Source organism: Schistocerca piceifrons, chromosome 3 (genome assembly GCF_021461385.2).
Source record: "Schistocerca piceifrons isolate TAMUIC-IGC-003096 chromosome 3, iqSchPice1.1, whole genome shotgun sequence".
Lineage (NCBI taxonomy): Eukaryota > Metazoa > Arthropoda > Insecta > Orthoptera > Acrididae > Schistocerca > Schistocerca piceifrons.
The window spans coordinates 929,296,747-929,316,728 of record NC_060140.1 but is presented as its reverse complement, the minus strand read 5'-3'; the positions used below and the strand labels follow the sequence as shown (position 1 = coordinate 929,316,728).

Below are 19,982 nucleotides of genomic sequence, written 5' to 3'. Positions count from 1 at the left end.
TCGTGATCTCCTCGGGAGGTATAAGTAGGGGGAAGCAATATATTCGATACCTCTTCCAGAAACGCACCCTCTCGAAACCTGGACAGCAAGCTACACCGCGATACAGAGCGCCTCTCTTGCAGAATTTGCCACTTGAGTTTGCTAAACATTTCCGTAACGCTATCACGCTTACCAAATAACCCTGTGACGAAACGCGCCGCTCTTCTTTGGATCTTCTCTATCTCCTCTGTCAACTCGACCTGGTACGGATCCCACACTGATGAGCAATACTCAAGTATAGGTCGAACGAGTGTTTTGTAAGCCACCTCCTTTGTTGATGGACTACATTTTCTAAGGACTCTCCCAATGAATCTCAACGTGTCACCCGCCTTACCAACAATTAATTTTATATGATCATTCCACTCCAAATCGTTCCGTACGCATACTCCCAGATATTTTACAGAAGTAACTGCTACCAGTGTTCGTTCCGATATCATATAATCACACAATAAAGGATCCTTCTTTCTATGTATTCGCAATACATTACATTTGTCTATGTTAAGGGTCAGTTGCCATTCCCTGCACCAAGAGCCTATCCGCTGCAGATCTTCCTGTATTTCGCTGTAATTTTCTAATGCTGCAACTTCTCTGTATATTACAGCATCATCTGCGAAAAGCCGCATGGAACTTCCGACACTATCTACAAGGTCATTTGTATATATTGTGAAAGGACCAATAGTTTGCACAAAGCCAGCAAGAGAATATGAAAATCTTGCACGTGGTATTTGAGTGTGTTGTGGGTTGCATAAAACCAGCGGATAAGGGCAGCTGAGTCACCCTACATATCGCGTAGCGATGAAAGGTATAAACCTAAGAGAGATTAGGGCATGTACAGCATATATACTATCATTATTCCCTCGCAACATGTGAAAGGAAATCGATAATATTTATTCATTTATTTATGCTATTATTTCACCTTGCAGGATTACGACCTTCAAACCCTCTCCTACATTTAACCAGACTTCCTTCCTAGTGAATAAACATTTCATTTTGTATGACACATGAGCAATATTCAGAGATTGGACAACAATATGAAAACATCGCGTGAAACGCCTGCTTGGACACAAATGCAGATGCCGGCCTTGCCTATTGGTTGTGCAGTTGTACTGGACCACGAATGGCTCCTCTGCAATTCCCTCAATACGTTGCCGGTGTCAGTCGTGGCCAGAACAGCGTTCTCTGTAGTAAGTGCATTATGACAGAGCTAAGTGAATTTAACGTATGGGATAATCTTGTGGGGAAATAACTGCTACTCAAAATGCTTATTTACAGCCCAGAAAAAAGCTGTCACACTGATATGTAAAGTACCACCTAGAACTCACTGTAGAGAATTATTTATTAAACTTAGTATTATGACCTTGCCATGTATAAACATATTTCAATGTCTCTTGTACATTAAAAAGAACTTGTCTAGTTTTGATCTGAAATCTGATGTACATAGTTATAACACACCACACAGTAATGATGTAAGAAGAGACTACCGCTCATATACCAAAACTCTAAACAGCTTCAAACACACATCTGTAAAGCTATTTAATAAACTACCAGAGTCAGTTAAGAGTCTGGAGCTGAAAAAATTTAAGATATTTGTAAGAACTTTATTAATTCAAAATTGTTTTTATGCAATGGAAGATTTCTGTGAGCATAATTTCTAACATAGATTACTTATTTGTGTTATACAAGCTTTACATCCCTGTAAATGTTTTGTTTTTGGGCAATAAAAATCAATCAATCAATCAATCAACGTGGGCAGATTGTTGGTGCTCGTATGGTGGATGCTTTTATACCCAAGGCACCTGAAGCGTTTGGTGCTTCACGAGCTACCGTACCACATGCAGGGAAAGCGGAAGAAAACATCATCCGCTAAGAGACAACGCGGACTAAAGTATGTGTTAAGTGATCATGACAGACGATCATTGAAGAGCACTGAGACGGAGAGAAAGAGGGCGACAGGTGCAAAAGTCACGTGCGAACCCTGTCAGTACCAAAACAATATGAATAGTGTTCCATAAGCGGGGACTTACAAGGCGACCTGGAATTGCAAAACTACTCATCAGCGACGCAAATACCTGTAACAGGATAACATGGTGCCAAAGCCTAAAACGTGGACTATGGAGCATGGAGCATTGGAAGAGTCATCCGGTCGGATGAATCTTGATTCAAACTTCCGGCTGAGTTTACATGCAAAGAGTGAGACACAGAGGGGGTTCAGTCACGATTTGGGCAGCCATATCGTGGTATTCCGAGGGCACCATGGGCGCTCTCCAGGGTCACATTACTACCAAACATTATGTGACCATTTTGACTGATCATGTCCATCCCACGGTACTAGGTCTGGTTCCCGAGGATTGGTTGGTTGGTTGGTTTTGGGAAAGGAGACCAGACAGCGAGGTCATCGGTCTCATCGGATTAGGGAAGGATGGGGAAGGAAGTCGGCCGTGCCCTTTCAAAGGAACCATCCCGGCATTTGCCTGGAGCGATTTAGGGAAATCACGGAAAACCTAAATCAGGATGGCCGGACGCGGGATTGAACCGTCGTCCTCCCGAATGCGAGTCCAGTCTCGTTCCCGAGGATTGTCTGACCATTTTGACGATCAGTCGACCCCAATGTTTGTTTCCCAAGGTTTATGTGACAATTTTGACGATCAGCTTCATCCCTGGTACAATGTTTTTGTCCTAAGGATTATGAGACAGTTTTGGCGATCAGGTCCATCTCATAGCACAAAGTTTCTTCCGCAATGGTGATCCTGTGGTCCAAGCCGACAGAGCCTGCATCGTCCAGGACTGGTTTTGAGAGCACGAGAGTGAATTATCGCATCTGACCTAGCCATCACCGTGACGAGATCTCAATATTGTTGAGCCTCCTGGGCTACTTTGGAGAGAATGGTGCGTGATTGCTGTCCAGCTCCATCGTTGTTACCTGAACCTGCCACTATTTTGCAGGAATACTACTATAAGATTCCCTTGGAGAATGTACTGGACCTGTATTTATCCATTCCGAGACGAGTGGAAGCCGTTTTGAACAACAGGACAAAATGAATCTATACTGATCAGAGGAAGAGCCTGAAATATTAGCGTAAGACTGTCAGTTGTGATGTAAAGGAGAAAACAAAGTAGTAATAAGACGAGAAAAGCAGAGATAGTTTGCAGTGTGACAGAGATACTGGAGAGCATTGGAGAGAAAAAGCCATCTGCGGTATGCCAGGAGACAAGCTAAACTGGCCGGCCGGGGTGGCCGAGCGGTTCTAGGCGCTACAGTTTGGAACGGCGCGACCGCTACGGTCGCAGGTTCGAATCCTGCCTCGGGCATGGATGTGTGTGGTGTCCTTAGGTTAGTTAAGTTTAAGTAGTTCTAAGTTCTAGCTGGACTGATGGCCTCAGAAGTTAAGTCCCATAGTGCTCAGAGCCATGTGAACCATTTGAACCAAGCTAAACTGATGATAAAAGGGATAACTGTAAATTTAGAGAACCTGACTGCTTAGGAAAATGTGCGACCATTATGTTGCCACCGCCGTATCAGCGCTGTCATTCGTTTTCTGGTGGCTGTGGACCCCATTAGAAAAAAGCTATGGCATGTCGTATAATGTCATTCACAACACACAACACTGAAAATGAACCATAGTAAGGAGAAACAATTGTCATTTAGGTGCTCATTAACAAACGGGAGAGCAGAACTTTCTTACTTTTGAAGTTAATCAAGTGAATGACAGAGTTGCATAAAAGTATTTTTCTGTGATTTATCTTATGCCACGGTTGCCGCAACACTTTAAACAACAGTGAACTGTAAAGCCATTTGTACGAGCAGGTCAGTGATCAAGTGCATGAGGCAAAAGAACGGAAAAAGCGACACGAGATAGTCGGTGTCACGGTGTGTTTACCGTTGACCCAAAGGCACGTGTCTTTGACGTCACACTTGTGACTCGCGTGCTGCGTGGTGAACTGCTCCTTGCACCGACCTCTTCTCCCGCTGCCTCCATATCACTCTGAAATCGCACCTAACGGGAAAACTGGTCGGAACATTCTGTCAGTAACATCTAATCCACACTCTAAAGTAGCAGCAGCTGTTTTGGAATGTCTAAATCTCTAACTGGTATGTGTCGCTTATCATCCGTCGCATAGTCATGTAGATTCCAATCCTTGGCACAGAAAAGCCGTTGGTCCTCTCTTCACCACTCATTTACAACAATGGATCCCACGGCCAGTAACAGGTCGATCACCAGTAATTCTTGTTCTTCTGCACTTCACTGATTACTCTTTAAGTAAGTTCCACAGCATTGTCTGTTTATCTCTTCCTAGGTCTTTCTCGCTTAGTTCTCTCTCTCTTTTCCCGAGGAAGAAATGATAAAACATTGGAAATTTGTGGTAGGGTCTTATGGGACCAAACTGCTGAAGTCATCGGTCCCTGAGCTTACGCACTACTAAATCTAACTTAAACTAACTAACTTAAACTAAGTAACAAGACGCACACCCATGCCCGTGGGAGGACTCGAACCTCCGACGTGGAGGAACGCGTGGACCGTGACAAGGCGCCCCAGACCGTGCGGCTACCTCGCGAGGCAAGAAATGCTAAAAGTATCCCTCTTTCATCTCAGGTCTTAATTTTTAAGATATTGTGTATATTTCCAGATGTAGCCCATTTTACAACTGATTTTTATTGCTGTTTAGGTTAATTTGACATCATCTCATATACGAGTACCTAAGAAATTATATCCATATGCAAATGATGTTGCTCACAGTATTTTTTTTCTTTTTTCGTACTGGACAACTGGCCCGGAAATTACCATGTTATGCTTAATTTTAGCGATTTAGAACGTCGTATTATTTAGATAGATAATTGAGACAGTGAGCTGCTCGTTGTAAGTAACTTTTTTCAGTACCAAGGCAATATTTCCAGAAATTAAAAAAATGGTTCAAATGGCTCTGAGCACTATGGGACTTAACTTCTGAGGTCATCAGTCCCCTAGAACTTAGAACTACTTAAGCCTAACCAACCTACGGACATCACACACATCCATGCCCGAGGCAGAATTCGAATCTGCGACCGTAGCGGTCGCACGGTTCCAGACTGTAGCGCCTAGAACTGCTCGGCCAATCCGGCCGGCCAGAAATTAAAGTATTTAAAAATTGTCTCTTTGTATTTTGATGCTAATACTTGTACATTGATTCGAATTTTTGTTTCTGTGATTAATACAAATATAGAAAACTGTCGGTTTCATTGGAGCTTAAAGAAAGTGATAATATCAACTGAAAAGCTGCGCATGCGCGGTGTACGAAAGGAAACAATCTTCGTAGATAGCAAAGTATCATTTAGCTTGACTCGCACAAGTCTTCTGACTACCCATCGTTTGACTTTTACATATTGTCACTCTTTGGACTGTTGTGTTCACGAACAGGTACAAAACGATGTAGTTTCAGAAACGTATAAACGTTTCGCCAACGGAGGAAGTCATAACATAGTTTCTCTTTCTCCGTGGCATGAAAGTGAAATGTTATTCTGTTGTTTTATAAAATTGAAGCTTTGAGATAAACTGATTTGCTGAATTAGATATTTCAGATGTGTCCAGAGGAAAAAGGTAGCGTCTTTAACTAATTCTTGGCCGGCCGCAGTGGCCGAGCGGTTCTCGGCGCTACAGTCTGGAACCCCGCGACCGCTACGGTCGCAGGTACGAATCCTGCCACGGGCATGGATGTGTGTGATGTCCTTAGGTTAGTTAGGTTTAAGTAGTTCTAAGTTCTAGGCGACTGATGACCTCAGACGTTAAGTCCCATAGTGCTCAGAGCCAACTAATTCTTGCAATAACATCGACATTGATAGTGCTAATTTCGTTACAACGAAAGCCCTGCTACAAAGGACTTTGTGACCAGTCGTACAATGAGTTCTGTATCACTCATATTTGTGTTTTGGGATCAAGTCCTTCCTGAACTACAACCTTACAGAACCGCCTAAATTCAGAGTGTTGCGTCTCTATTTGGATTAGTTCTGGTCGTCCCTCGATCAGGTAGATGGTCGGCGAACTCTGTGGAAGGCAGCGCCGTTTTATACGCGCTCACCAGCGGACAGTTGACTGCGTCGTCGGCAGCGCCTATCTCGTGACCTTTGCCGCCTCGCTGCGTCCAGGATCTTGTTTACTGGACGTTCTCGCCGCAGGCAGCTACGTTCTCTATCAGGCTTGGTAGACGCGGCTGGAGAGAACCCAGAATCTACCAGCAAGCGGATTGTCCTCAGGCCGAACGCAGGTTTGAACACCTCAAGTGCTTTGCTAGGCATGATCCTAATGGACTAGCCCACCCAGGCTGTTACAGGACAACTTCCAATTTAGCATGGATTCCGAACCACAGTTTCAGTTCATATGCACAGAGGAAAACATGTTTCCGATTTCCTCCTTTCTAGCACCCAATTCATTCATACGTACAGGGTGTCAACAAAAGACACCCAAATTTTAAAATTAAGCAACATGAACACAAAGATCGATATAAGAATGCGACAAACGGTTCGTTTATTGTGAAAGCGGTAGTAATTTTCGAAGGAAGAGCTTGAAATCATGTAGTCCATTGAGCAACGTGTCTTCAAAAAAAAAAAAAAAAAAAAAAAAAAATGTTCAAATGTGTGTGAAATCTTATGGGACTTACCTGCTAAGTTCGTCAATCCCTAAGTTTACACACTACTTAACCTAAATCATCCTAATGACAAATACACGCACTCATGCCCGAGGGAGGACTCGAACATCCGCCGGGATCAGCCGCACAGTTCATGACTGCAGCGCCTATGACCGCTCGGCTAATCCCGCGCGGCAATGTGTGTTCCTGATACTGGAATACCACAGGTTAGAACACTGTATTACAACAACATTTCAAACACGATTTAATATTCCAAAGGGGCCATTCTCATGCTTTTCACCAATTCGAACGGACAAGTAACGTGGCCTGTGTGTTAGCAGAAATATATCCAGGGTGGTGGGAGGGGGGGGTCGAAAGGAAGGAGTCGCGACTCTAAAATTGACTTTTTTGATATAAATAAGTTTGTCAGTCTCAACACGCCATAGTATTGTCTTACTGCAATCAACAGGACGTTTAGGGGAATCACAGAAAATCACTTCTAGAAGGAACGGGGAGGGAACCTGTGGGAGGGGGGGGGGAGTGCCCCCTTTTGCCCTTCCTTGAGGGTGGTTTCGTGGCTGGTGATCAAGTGGGAAATGTTAGTCCCAGGCTAGCTGCAGTTACACGGACAACTGAAAACGTTCCCAGCTTTTAGTTTCAAATGGCTCTGAGCACTATGCGACTTAACTTCTGAGGTCATCAGTCGCCTAGAACTTAGAACTAATTAAACCTAACTAACCTAAGGACATCACACACATCCATGCCCGAGGCAGGATTCGAACCTGCGACCGTAGCGCCTAGAACCGCATGGCCACTCCGGCCGGCTCAGCTTTTAGACTTATTCAGCAACACCCAAGGAAATCCGTCCGAATAATTACAGCAGAGACGGTTTGAAGTGTTCCAGCACGCATACAATTCCGAGAAATAGTCCGCACATGTTTCCATTCAAAATCTAAAGTGCCCTATATGACAAAAGGTTGCCTCTGCGAAAGATTTGATGCTGGCTGCATCTGGTTCATAAGTAAAGCACACTTTCACCTGAATGGTCTCGTGACCAAACAAAAGATCTAGAGGTTCGGAAAAAAATCCCATTTGTGTGAAGCGACACCACAGCTTTCATCCTAAGTTACTGTTCGACCTACGGTATGCAGTAGAGGCATAAAATAAATATAAATGTCGTGTGACTAGGGCCTCCCGTCGGGTACACCGTTCGCCGGGTGCAAATGGCTCTGAGCACTATGGGACTTAACATCTATGGTCATCAGTCCCCTAGAACTTAGAACTACTTAAACCTAACTAACCTAAGGACAGCACACAACACCCAGCCATCACGAGGCAGAGAATCGCCGGGTGCAAGTCTTTCGATTTGACGCCACTTCGGCGACTTGCACGTCGATGGGAATGAAATGATGATGATTAGGATATCACAACACTCAGTCCCTGAGCGGAGAAAACCTCCGACCCAGCCGGGAATCGAACCCGGGCCCTTGGGATTGACAGTCTGTCGCGCTGACCACTCAGCTACCGGGGACGGACAGTAGAGGCATTATCGGTCCTTTTTTCGTGCGAGAATTGGTGTCAAGTGAATGATACGTTGCAATTTGACCAATTTTCGCCAAGCAGCAAGCGCTGGATGATCGACCAGGTACCGAGTGATTCGTGCGAGATGGGGCTTCCCCTCATCGCCCCAACAGGTGCTTCACTTTCTTGATGAATCCTTCGAAATCCCGAATTTATGCGTGTAGTCATGGTCTGGCCTCTATATTCACCAACAGTGTCTATCGTAACTGTCCCGCCACGCTGGACAAGCTTGCACTGTTGATCTGTATGGCAACTGAATCTATTCCTCTTGATACAATATAAGATGAAATGACAAATTTCATTGCTCGTTTGTAACACCTTTGTACTGCGAGCGGTACTGGTTCAAATGGCTCTGAGCACTAGGGGACTTAACATCTGATGTCATCAGTCCCCTAGAACTTAGAACTACTTAAACCTAACTAACCTAAGGATAGCACACACATCCATGTCCGAGGCAGGATTCGAACCTGCGACCGTAGCGGTCGCACTGTTCCAGACTGAAGCGCCTAGAACCGCTCGGCCACACCGGCCGGCGAGCGGTAGACATTTTCAAAAGATAGTGATATGATGGCAAAGCGTGTCTGCAGAGGACGAGTTTCTTTATGCACCTTTGCAACTACTGTTTCGAAACTTCCGTTTAAAATTCTTACAAGTTTCACAATAAATAGACCGTTTGTTGCATTCGCCGGCCGCAGTGGCCGAGCGGTTCTAGGCGCTTCAGTTCGCAACCGCGTGACTACTACGGTCGCAGGTTCGAATCCTGCCTCGGGCATGGGTGTGTGTAATGTCCTTAGGTTAGTTAGGTTTAAGTAGTTCTAAGTTCTAGGGGACTGATGACCTCAGATGTTAAGTCCCATAGTGCTCAGAGCCATTTGAACCATTTGTTGCATTCGTCCGACGATCTTTATTTTCGTGTTATTTAATTTTAAAATGAGGCAATGCTTTCTTTGACACCCTATATAAACTTTCAGTATTACGAGTATAGTAAATATTAAGATTATAGTAGTTTGACGTGAGACAGGTCACAGTCTTCACGTTATTAGTAAACATGATAGATTCCGGTTACAGTTATCAAAACATATTTTATATTTTCCTTTTTCGCGAATGCACTTCGAGTGCTATTCATCTTCAAGCAGAAATCTGAAAATCCAATTGCCATAAAAACTCCAAATGAGTACGAACTGTGTCTAAGTCATACAATACCCACACAAACGTAAAACGGTGACAGTGACATACTGTATTTTCTCCCGTTCGAAAGGTTCCACTTTTCAGTGCGATAACAAATATAGTAGACAGGCATTATGGAGGGAAATAGCTATAATAAAAAAATAATAATTTTTGACATTTGTAAGTGGAAACGAACATGCCTAATTTCCAGATTACCATGGTGTTGTTTTTTTTTCCCCACAGTCATATTCGCGGACACTCACATAAGGTGGATGTTGCGAACGAATGGGTCCAACGGAGCCATTCACAAAATTAAACGGAAAGACCTAGGAACCACTTACAACGTGAAAGGTTCGAGATGAGCTCCAGTTTGTTGTAATAAACGGCGAGATCGGAGGACTTGAAACGCTCGCAGGTGACCAGTGGCAACTGTTGCTAGACTAGTCTCCTGCGGGATCTAATTGCTCGTGCATCCGCGTGACTCGGCGCTTTTCACCGGCGGCGCCGGCATGTTCTTCGCGTGGTATTTCCTCCACGGGGTAACAAGCGAGTAGCTCGACTAGTAAAAAGAAAAGGCAAAATTAAAGGTCACCGCAACAATCACCAACTTCCAGGTACTACACAGACGTCCGAGACATTTTCTTCTTGCGCCATCACTATATTTATGTTTAGTTCCTACGCAGTTTACTTGGGAAAAAACTATCACATAGCGTAGAGAACCACGATCATATTTCGACTTGTGCTGACCCAATCACACACACCTGAAAACTTCGGTTATGCATCAACGATAATAGTAAATATTCCTAGGACTACTGAGGATATTAGTAAAGCTTTTCAGTATGAGGCTCCAAGTGGACCAGCTGCAGAGAATGTTCACACCTATCCACATGTCTATACGCTATTCACACGTGCCTAAAGTAAGGCCACTTTAAATTCACTTCCCCATCCTCGTGACCAGTCTGTGCTCCATAAGTAAACAAGTGTCGATGAGACGATAGGCTCTACTCTAATTTTCCTGCTTCTCTCCTCTCTCGAAGCACCCTTGACGAATGTTTAGGATGAATCGTTGAACAAGAACATAGAGTATTCCTTCCCGTAGTCTTACATGGCTGGAATTGGCTTTGGGTACAGAGAACGCACAACTCTTAAATGATCACTCATTTTTTCCCCAAATGTTCCTTAAGCCCTTGACACTACACGACGATGTTGGTCGACTCTGTACTTGGGTTCTATGAAATCAAATTCAATGAATGATGTGAAGAATACCATCGTTGTACTACAAGCAGAGGAACTAAGTTGTGTGTATGCGCGTGTGTTCAAAATGGTTCAAATGGCACTGATTACTATGGAACTTAACTTCTGAGGTCATCAGTCCCCTAGAACTTTAGAGCTACTTACCTAAGGACATCACACACATCCATGCTCGAGGCAGGATTCGAACCTGCGACCGTAGCGGTCGCGCGGTTCCAGACTGGAGCGCCTAGAACCGCTCGGCCACCACGGCCGGCTGCACGTGTGTGTTAGGATGGGTTGGTTAAGACGCTCTACTGCGAGGATACTTTTTTAATTAATTGGCTTTCGGGTCGGGCCCATACAGCCCTCTTCAACAGTGGAAGATACGACAGTGTGTTTCGACGATTCAGAAGATTCGTTAGGGCCGAGCTGCATCCTGGTACGAAGCTACAGAGGCTTAGACTTGTCATGTGACGCCATGCAAGCGGTTTTAGTGTCAGTTATGACTACACGAAGATAAGGACAACACAACACCCAGTCCTCGAACGGAGAAAATCTCCGACTCGACGGGGAAACAGCGAGGATAGTAACATCTTGCTAAAATAGTCCTAGTCAGTTGTAATGAAGACTTGTAAAAGTCAAAAAGCATAGAATGCACGTTCAGCTGAAGTAATACTCATTCACACACAAGCACACAAGCAAGCACACTAAAATTGTGAAAATAATTAATATAGTCTGAAACCTGGATAGAATAACAAGGAGCAGGCTGAAGTAACCAGGAAAGACTGGCTTCCTGACAACTTAAGAAACCTGGATGAACCAAGCAAACTGATAACATGATTAAAATTTCTCCCTAATAATGTAAGGAAGGATCGTAGATTTTACGTTATCTTGATTCACATCATAATCTTCGTTTCTTTGTCTTCTAAAATAAACACTATATCAGCAAATAGACAAGCCTTCAGAATACGGAGCATAGACTGTCGGCTCAGTTACCGGCACTCTAACACAATGTGGAGCCACAGTGACAAAACCGTTGAAAAAGTATTCGAGTTCATACCCCTTTCTGACCGTCATAGTTTTTGAATTTTCCAAAACCCATTACCGATGGATGCTGGAATGGGTCATTCAATGAAAATAACACAACCTAGAATACATTAAACGTTAACAAAAACAGAGTAAAATAAAAATAACAAAAGTTTTTGTTAAATAGAGGTGGAAAGAAAAATGCTGAAATGTTTTCTTGGAGAAGTCTACTACTGATATCTCCCATTACTTATTAAAAAAATGAGCTAGTGTGAAACAGGAAAGAAGCTAAAATGAGAATTAAATGCATCATCACAATTTGCACACGAAATCATTATACAACTTTATGTTTCGTGTACTGGTGTCATTGCTGACTGAATGAAAAGCAATACATCTTAATAATAATAGGCCGAGCGGTTCTAGTCGCTACAGTCTGGAACCGCTACGGTCGCAGGTTTGAATCCTGCCTCGGGCATGGGTGTGTGTGATGTCCTTAGGTTAGTTAGGTTTAAGTAGTTCTAAGTTCTAGGGGACTGATGACCTCAGAAGTTAAGTCCCATAGTGCTCAGAGCCATTTGAACCATTTAATAATAATACCGAGGTTGTTGCCAAGTGAAAAAGAAATTCTCACGTAGGTGCCAGAGCCATTGTACGGAGTGGGAAGCTCAGAGCAGCGTAGTAGGGAGTGGCAAGAATGGTTAGGAAGGGCCGTTGTGAAACTTTGGTTATTTTCAGCACAGTCGTGTTTTGGACCCTTTATTTCTGAGACAATACGTCCTATCCAAAACATGAACTCGTAATGGAAATGGAAATGAGCAGGTAGCCCCCTTACGGAGCAGGTCCGGCCGCCTTGGTGCAGGTCTTATTACATTCGACGCCACATTGGGCGAACTGCGTGCCGGAAGGGGGTGAAATGGTGATGAAGACAACACAACACCCAGTCCCTGAGCGGAGAAAATCCCCGACGGAGCCGGGAATCGAACCCGGGCCCCTGACCATTCACCTATCAGGGCGGACAACTCGTAGTGTGTGTGTATGTGTTCGTTTGTGTGTGAGAATACACACTGAGGGGACGAAAGTCATGGAATAGCGACATGCACATGGCGGTAGTATCGCGAACACAAAGTATAAAAGGGCACTGCACTGACGAGCTGTCATTTGTACTCAGCTGATTCATTTGAAAAAAGGTTTCCGACGTGTGGTCCCACGACAGGAATTAACAGATTTTGAACGCGGATGGTAATTGGGGCTAGACGCATGGGACATTCCATTTCCGACATCGTAAGGGAATTAAATATTCCGAGATCCCCAGCTTCAAGAGTGTGTCGAGACCATCACTTTTCAGTCATCACCTCTTAGCACGGACAGTGCAGTGGCCCACGGCATTCACTTAACGACCGAGAGCAGCGGCGTCTGGCAGTGTTGTCAGTGCCAACAGACAAGCAACAGTGCGTGAAATAACTACAGAAATCAATGTGCGATGTATGGCGAACGCATCCGTTACGACAGTGTGGCGAAATTTGGCGTTAATGGGCTGTGGCAGCAGATGACCGACGCGAGTGCCTTTATTAACAGCGCGACTTCGCCTGCAGCGCCTCTCCTGGTATCGTGACCACATCGGTTGGACCCTAGACGACTGGAAAATGGTGTCCTGGTCAGATGAGACATGGTTCCAGTTGGTATGGTTCGACAGCGACGAAGAGCCCACGAAGCCATGGAACCAAGTTGTGCAGGCTGGTGGTGGCTCCATAATGCTGTAGGCTGTGTTTACATGGAATGGACTGAGTCCTCTGGTGCAACCGAACCGATCATTCAGTAGAGTTGTTTATGTCGCAGCCATTTATGGTGTTCATGTTCCCAAACAACGATGGAATTTTTACGAGGTGCATTCAAGGTCTAAGGCCTCCGATTTTTTTTCTCCGGACTGGAAAGAGATAGAAACATGCGCATTGTTTTAAAATGAGGCCGCGTTCATTGTCAATACGTCCCAGGGATGGCAGCACCGTACGGCAGATGGAATTTTACCGCCAGCGGCGAGATTGAGAACTGTTTTAAATACTTAAAATGGCGACGTTTTCCTTACTTGAACAGCGTACAATCATTCATTTTCTGAATTTGCGTGGTGTGAAACCAATTGAAATTCATCGACAGTTGAAGGAGACATGTGGTGATGGAGTTATGGATGTATTGAAAGTACGTTCGTGGGTGCGACAGTTTAATGAAGGCAGAACATCGTGTGACAACAAACCGAAACAACCTCGGGCTTGCACAAGCCGGTCTGACGACACGATCGAGAAAGTGGAGAGAATTGTTTTGGGGGATCGCCGAATGACTGTTGAACAGGTCGCCTCCAGAGTTGGCATTTCTGTGGGTTCTGTGCACACAATCCTGCATGACGACCTGAAAATGCGAAAAGTGTCATCCAGGTGGGTGCCACGAATGCTGACGGATGACGACACAGCTGCCCATGTGGCATGTTGCCAAGCAATGTTGACGCGCAGCGACAGCATGAATGGGACTCTCGTAGTGACTTTTGGCTTTTTCCTACAATGAAAGACACTCTCCGTGGCCGCACATTCACCAGCCGTGCTGCTATTGCCTCAGCGATTTTCCAGTGGTCAAAACAGACTCCTAAAGAAGCCTTCACCGCTGCCATGCAATCATGGCGTCAGCGTTGTGAAAAATGTGTACGACTGCAGGGCGATTACGTCGAGAAGTAACGCCAGTTTCATCGATTTCGGGTGAGTAGTTAATTAGAAAAAAAAAATCGGAGGCCTTAGAACTTGAATGCACCTCGTATGGATAACAATGCGCCACGCCACTGAGCCACAATTGTTCGCGATTGGTTTGAAGAATATCGTGGACAATTTGAGCTAATCATTTGGGCACCCAGATTGCCCTCCACTAATCCCACTAAACTTTTATGGCTCATAATCGAGGCGTCAGTTCGTGCACAAAATCTTGCAAGCCCGTGACTTTCTGTAACCTCAGTGTAGTGTGTGAAGCGTATTTGTATAGCTTATCGAGACGAACAGTTTTAACGTGACGTGTAGGTCTACATTCAACTTGCGCACATTTTAAGAGAAATGCAAAACAGCTAAACTGAACACACGACGCTATAGCCTGTTCGTATTCTTCGTGTTCAAAAACACCGTTGGGTGGGTGGGGGGAGGTGGGGGGAGGGGGGTGTAAAAGAAAGGAAAGGAGATTAGTGTTTAAAGTTCTGGCCAAGGCGCAGTCATTAGCGACGGCTCCGTCTATGTTGTAAATGGAGACGGAAAGACGAGTACATGACACACCTGCTTGGATAAGCGAGCTAGGGGACTGCCGCCCAAAGGACGACCTCACGATGGTATTTGGTACCGAAATCGGTAGTCATTAAACAGAATACACGTGCGACTATAGATTCAAGCAAATAATTTTTTTGAAGACTGGAACGTCTACCAGAGCATGCAAGACCACATTGTTTACATAAGCATACCATCTCATAAATGATGAGAAATAAAGGTGTGGAGATGCTTCACTGGCTCGGACTGAGTAGTTACCCAATTCCTTTTTTGAAAATGCTAAATAGACCAATTATTTACTACTTAAATCATAGGACATCTGGCGCAGACGGTTTCCACCTATGCACATTTACATTGTTAGTTATATGTGTACCTTCTTTCCAGTTTCTGCCAGTAAAAAGTTAATTATGGTAGTGTCACCTGGGTGTAATGGATGAGGCGGACGAACAGCTTGTCTTTGATTACCATCGCCTTGCGCGTTATCTGCGCAGAAGAAAAAGGGAAACAACTCTGCAGACTTACATAAGCAGCGCCCAAGGCAGTTTTCTGCATAGACACAGGGCATGTAATGGAGTTTCAACAGTGGAATGGTCCACTGGAATATGTTCACAGACCGAATTACAAATAGTGGTACATTCAGACTCTCCGCCTTAAGCAGTCGAGTTAGAGATAAGCGTGATATACTGAAATAGTCTTTCAGCATTAAGTTGTCTCGACGTCTTAACCTCATGGTGGAGTGCATTTCGTAACACTAAAGCTAAAAACAATGTCATTTCAGTCTATAAACACTTCGAAGCTTAGAGAAAATGATCTGATAATTAGCACTTCGGACGTGTGCACTTCAGGAAGACGTTCAAAACTATGCTTTTCATTCTTTCAGCCGAAGTTATTAATCTGCGTTCAGAAAGATCAGTGGACCGTACTGTTGATAAACCAAGAGAGGCTCCTCAATGTTTACGGCACTGGATTCATGTATTTGGAAGAAACGGGGTTCAGATCCCTATGCACTCATTCAGATTAAAGCTTTCCATGATTCCCTAGATAATTCCGGGAGAATACTTGGCTGTTTCCATTCAAAAAGAGGCTGACAATGAAATTTACATGTGTTCTAATGTCCCCTTGTGAAGAGTGGTCGTCTGCTGACAGTACGGTGGCACTGTAATCCATCATATTCGGAAGGTGCCACAATGAATTACAATTCCGCCCATTACTGTAATTTTATTTTCTCACTGTATTGTCTAAATACAGAGATGGTTTGTTCAACTAAATACACAGGAATTTCCATCCTCGATCACTTTTGGTTCTAGGTGGCGTTACTGAAATGGAGTGTTTTCTCGTCAAACTCCTGCCCTCCCTCTAGTTACTTATCCTGAAAACTAATAGTGAAAACGGTCCACAATGTTATATGGTGTGTGGGGGGAAGGGGGGGGGGGGGAGGGTATGTCGAAAATATTTATGGATGGTCCGTTGTGTTTAAGTAATTATTTCATTCGTTATTGAAAGCGTTGTCTTTGACGGTGATTCAGCTGTATTAGATGGGGACCGATATGACCAAGAAATAGATTTGCGCGGTTTTCGTTGTTGGAAATGCCTGCCTTAGATCCACAATTATTCAACAGTAGAGCTGTAGGAGGAGAGGGGGGGGAGGGGGGGCAGGAGGTCTGTGTGGAGATCTCTCCGTGTCCCGCCGTCCCCGTTGGTTCTTAACGGCGTTGTCCATGTGGACAGAGGACTCAGCTCCCATACGGAGCCCCTGATCGACACGTTGCCAGCCACTCCTACCTACATCGGTCTCGTGCGACAGGTGCCAGCCGGCTCAGGGATTTCCAGCGATCGTTCCAGCTCTTCGTCGTAAAAGACGGTTTTCGTGAGCAATGATCTACATCTACATGATTACTCTGCAATTCACATTTAAGTGCTTGGCAGAGGGTTCATCGGACCACAATCATACTATCTCTCTACCATTCCACTCCCGAACAGCACGCGGAAAAACTAACACCTAAACCTTTCTGTTCGAGCTCTGATTTCTCATATTTTACTTTGATGATCATTCCTACCTATGTAGGTTGGGATCAACAAAATATTTTCGCATTCGGAAGAGAAAGTTGGTGACTGAAATTTCGTAAATAGATCTCACCGCGACGATAAACGCCTTTGCTTTAATGACTTCCATCGCATCTCGTGTATCATATCTGCCACACTCTCTCCCCTATTACGTGATAATACAAAACGAGATGCCCTTTTATGCACCCTTTAGATGTCCTCCGTCAATCCCACCTAGTAAGAATCCCACACCGCGCAGCAATATTCTAACAGAGGACGAACGAGTGTAGTGTAAGCTGTCTCTTTAGTGGACTTGTTGCATCTTCTAAGTGTCCTGCCAATGAAACGCAACCTTTGGCTCGCCTTCCCCACAATATTATCTATGTGGCCTTTCCAACTGAAGTTGTCCGTAATTTTAACACCCAGGTACTTAGATGAATTGACAGCCTTGAGAATTGTACTATTTATCGAGTAATCGAATTCGAACGGATTTCTTTTGGAACTCATGTGGATCACCTCACACTTTTCGTTGTTTAGCGTCAACTGCCACCTGCCACACCATACAGGAATCTTTTCTAAATCGCTTTGCAACTGACACTGGTCTTCGGATGACCTTACTAGACGGTAAATTACAGCATCATCTGCGAACAACCTAAGAGAACTGCTCAGATTGTCACGCAGCAGAGGTCCCACGACGCTTCCCTGGGGAACACCTGATATCACTTCAGTTTTACTCGATGATTTGCCGTCTATTACTACGAACTGCGACGTTCGTGACAGGAAATTTCTGACAGGATATTTCTGACTGAGCCAGCCGAACATACTTGAAGTCTACTAATAGCTTCTATCTCCCAACTATCTTCGCAATTCCACGGTTGCTCTGCTTTCTAATACAGCCTAACGGTCTCCGACGCAATTTTTTTCTGATCAGTATTATGTAGACTAGAATTCACTAGTCCAAAGGCCGCTTGATGCTGGGTGATGAGTGAAAAATGACCATTGCTGTAGCTTCAGAGATGGCGGCGAAAATACTTCCTCAGAGAGCATAAGCAGAGTTGCATAAGGAAGCGTTTTTCTGTCCTACATTTTAATGTCAACAACGTAGTTTGTCAACAAGATGAAAAAGTCACTATCTCCTGATGCTTGACTCATATTCAAGAGAAGCGCATATAAATCCCGGCTGCCTCGAGATTAAGGATTTCAGTTTTTCCTCTGTATCACTTTAGACGAATGCTGGGATGCTTTCTCTCAAAGGCAGGTGTTCCTCCGTCCTCGTCAACTCTTAACAGCCCCGCGCCTTAATGAGCTTAATGACGACGGGGCGGTTAATTACCACGAAGAGAAGTTTTTGACAGGAGAGAGAGTGAGCCACGCTATTACGTAACTGCTCAGCGTGGAACTCTCGTACGATTGTAAACATTTCGATGTTTACTGTTTTCTTGTGCTCGATCAGGCTGTCGACAGTAAAATTGTTGATAAAAGTAAGGTCATGCACAAGGTAGAATCATTGAATTCACCACTAAACAACTCGTAAAATTAAGAAACTGCGTATCTTTGTGATTTGGATATGATTCGTGTGATTATTCCTCAAAATACAATAATTTTGCCTCGGCATTATTTCACTATTTCGGTAAATATGTTTGCTGGTCTTAAGGTCCATTTTATGCACTACAGCCGCGTCAGGTGCCCGACCTTGCAGACCTGGAATGCGGCCTCGGAATGTCACCAACTGCCTGTCCCACCCGTCGAGGTATTTGAAGGAATGATGCAACAGGTGCACAGTCTGAGACAAGCGTTGCGAGCGGCGCGGAGCAGCGTGCGATAGGAAAGAAACGGCGATAGTTTCACGGTTCTCCGCCTCTGTCAGTTCCCTCTTTTATCCCTGCTTCGCTCCGACAACCAGCTCCTGGGTGTACCGCGTTCGAGGTGTCCGTATTGCGTCTCTAACTAGCACCAAGAAGCAAGATGGCGCGCGCCCGTCGTGACCTCCTTTCTCTCCAGTCGGGCAGCCTTGACGGCAGCGACAAAACGACGACATCGACAACGCAGCAAGCCGCCACGAGGTACGCCCTCCGAGAGAACCTTCCACAACATGCACGCGACTGCTGATGTTTTCTTTTTTTTTTCTCGAAAACAGTAAATCACTGTGCCACTTGCTGGTCCAGCTGAGACGAAAGTGGAACGTGCTTGCTCGTTTGACATGTCGCCCTATGCCTGTGGTCAGTGCACCTCCACCTCTTCGAACTGAAGCGCTTTGCGACAGCAAACACAAAAAATAACAAGAAGTGGGCAAATTGGCACCTTATTGAAGAACGGCTGCATCACTGTAGCTGCAAAGAAGAACTGCGCATTTGAAGAATTTCTGCTGAAATCGGCAAAAGCAGCAGAGAAAGAGCAATAACTCCACAATGACAACAACAACACTGCCGCATTAGAATAGCGCGGGCAGCTCGAACTGACACGTGTTTGCCGAAATGCCCACAGCAAGTATGTCGGCAGAGATGTGCCACCTGAAATACGGATAATCATGCGTTCAAGCAATCAGCAACATGACAATGCACCGAAGTGGAAGAGCGCCGAGTGCCGCTACGATGACGCAGAACCTCCAGGGCAGTCACCTGTCCTCAGGGTAAACAAGACGCACAAAATAGGCCATAAAATAAACTCACCGGCTCCCGCAGGGCGTCGAAGTACATGAGGTCGCACATGGTGGCTGCAGGCCGTGTGTGTGTGTGTGTGTTGTGTGTGTCTCGGCTCAGGCTGCGTGGCTCTTCTCTCTGCCACTTTCCTGCGACTGCTACCCGCCGCTGCGGCCGCCGAGACACGGTACGTAGCGCTCGGGCGCACTCGGGTGCGCTCGGCAGAGTTCGGCGCCGGCTCGCTCCCGACGTCGCCTTGCATTGCTCCTGCTATATTGGCCGTTCCGGGAATAGAACGGCGGACGATTAATAAATCGGCGACGCCTGGCAGAAACTGCGGCGATCGAAATGAAAACAAACGACTGTCATC

At 45.1% G+C, this 19,982-nt stretch overlaps 1 protein-coding gene across 1 annotated transcript in view; it reads right to left on the bottom strand.

The window, feature by feature from the left end:
- LOC124787691 (DNA-binding protein D-ETS-4) overlaps positions 1-19,758 on the bottom strand; it is a 166,115-nt gene extending 146,357 nt beyond the window's left edge. The window contains exon 1 of the mRNA XM_047254519.1: positions 19,643-19,758. Coding sequence (XP_047110475.1) covers positions 19,643-19,681 — 39 coding nt within the window. The 5' untranslated portion in view covers positions 19,682-19,758. The remainder of the gene's footprint in view (positions 1-19,642) is intronic.
- Positions 19,759-19,982: the final 224 nt, after the last annotated feature.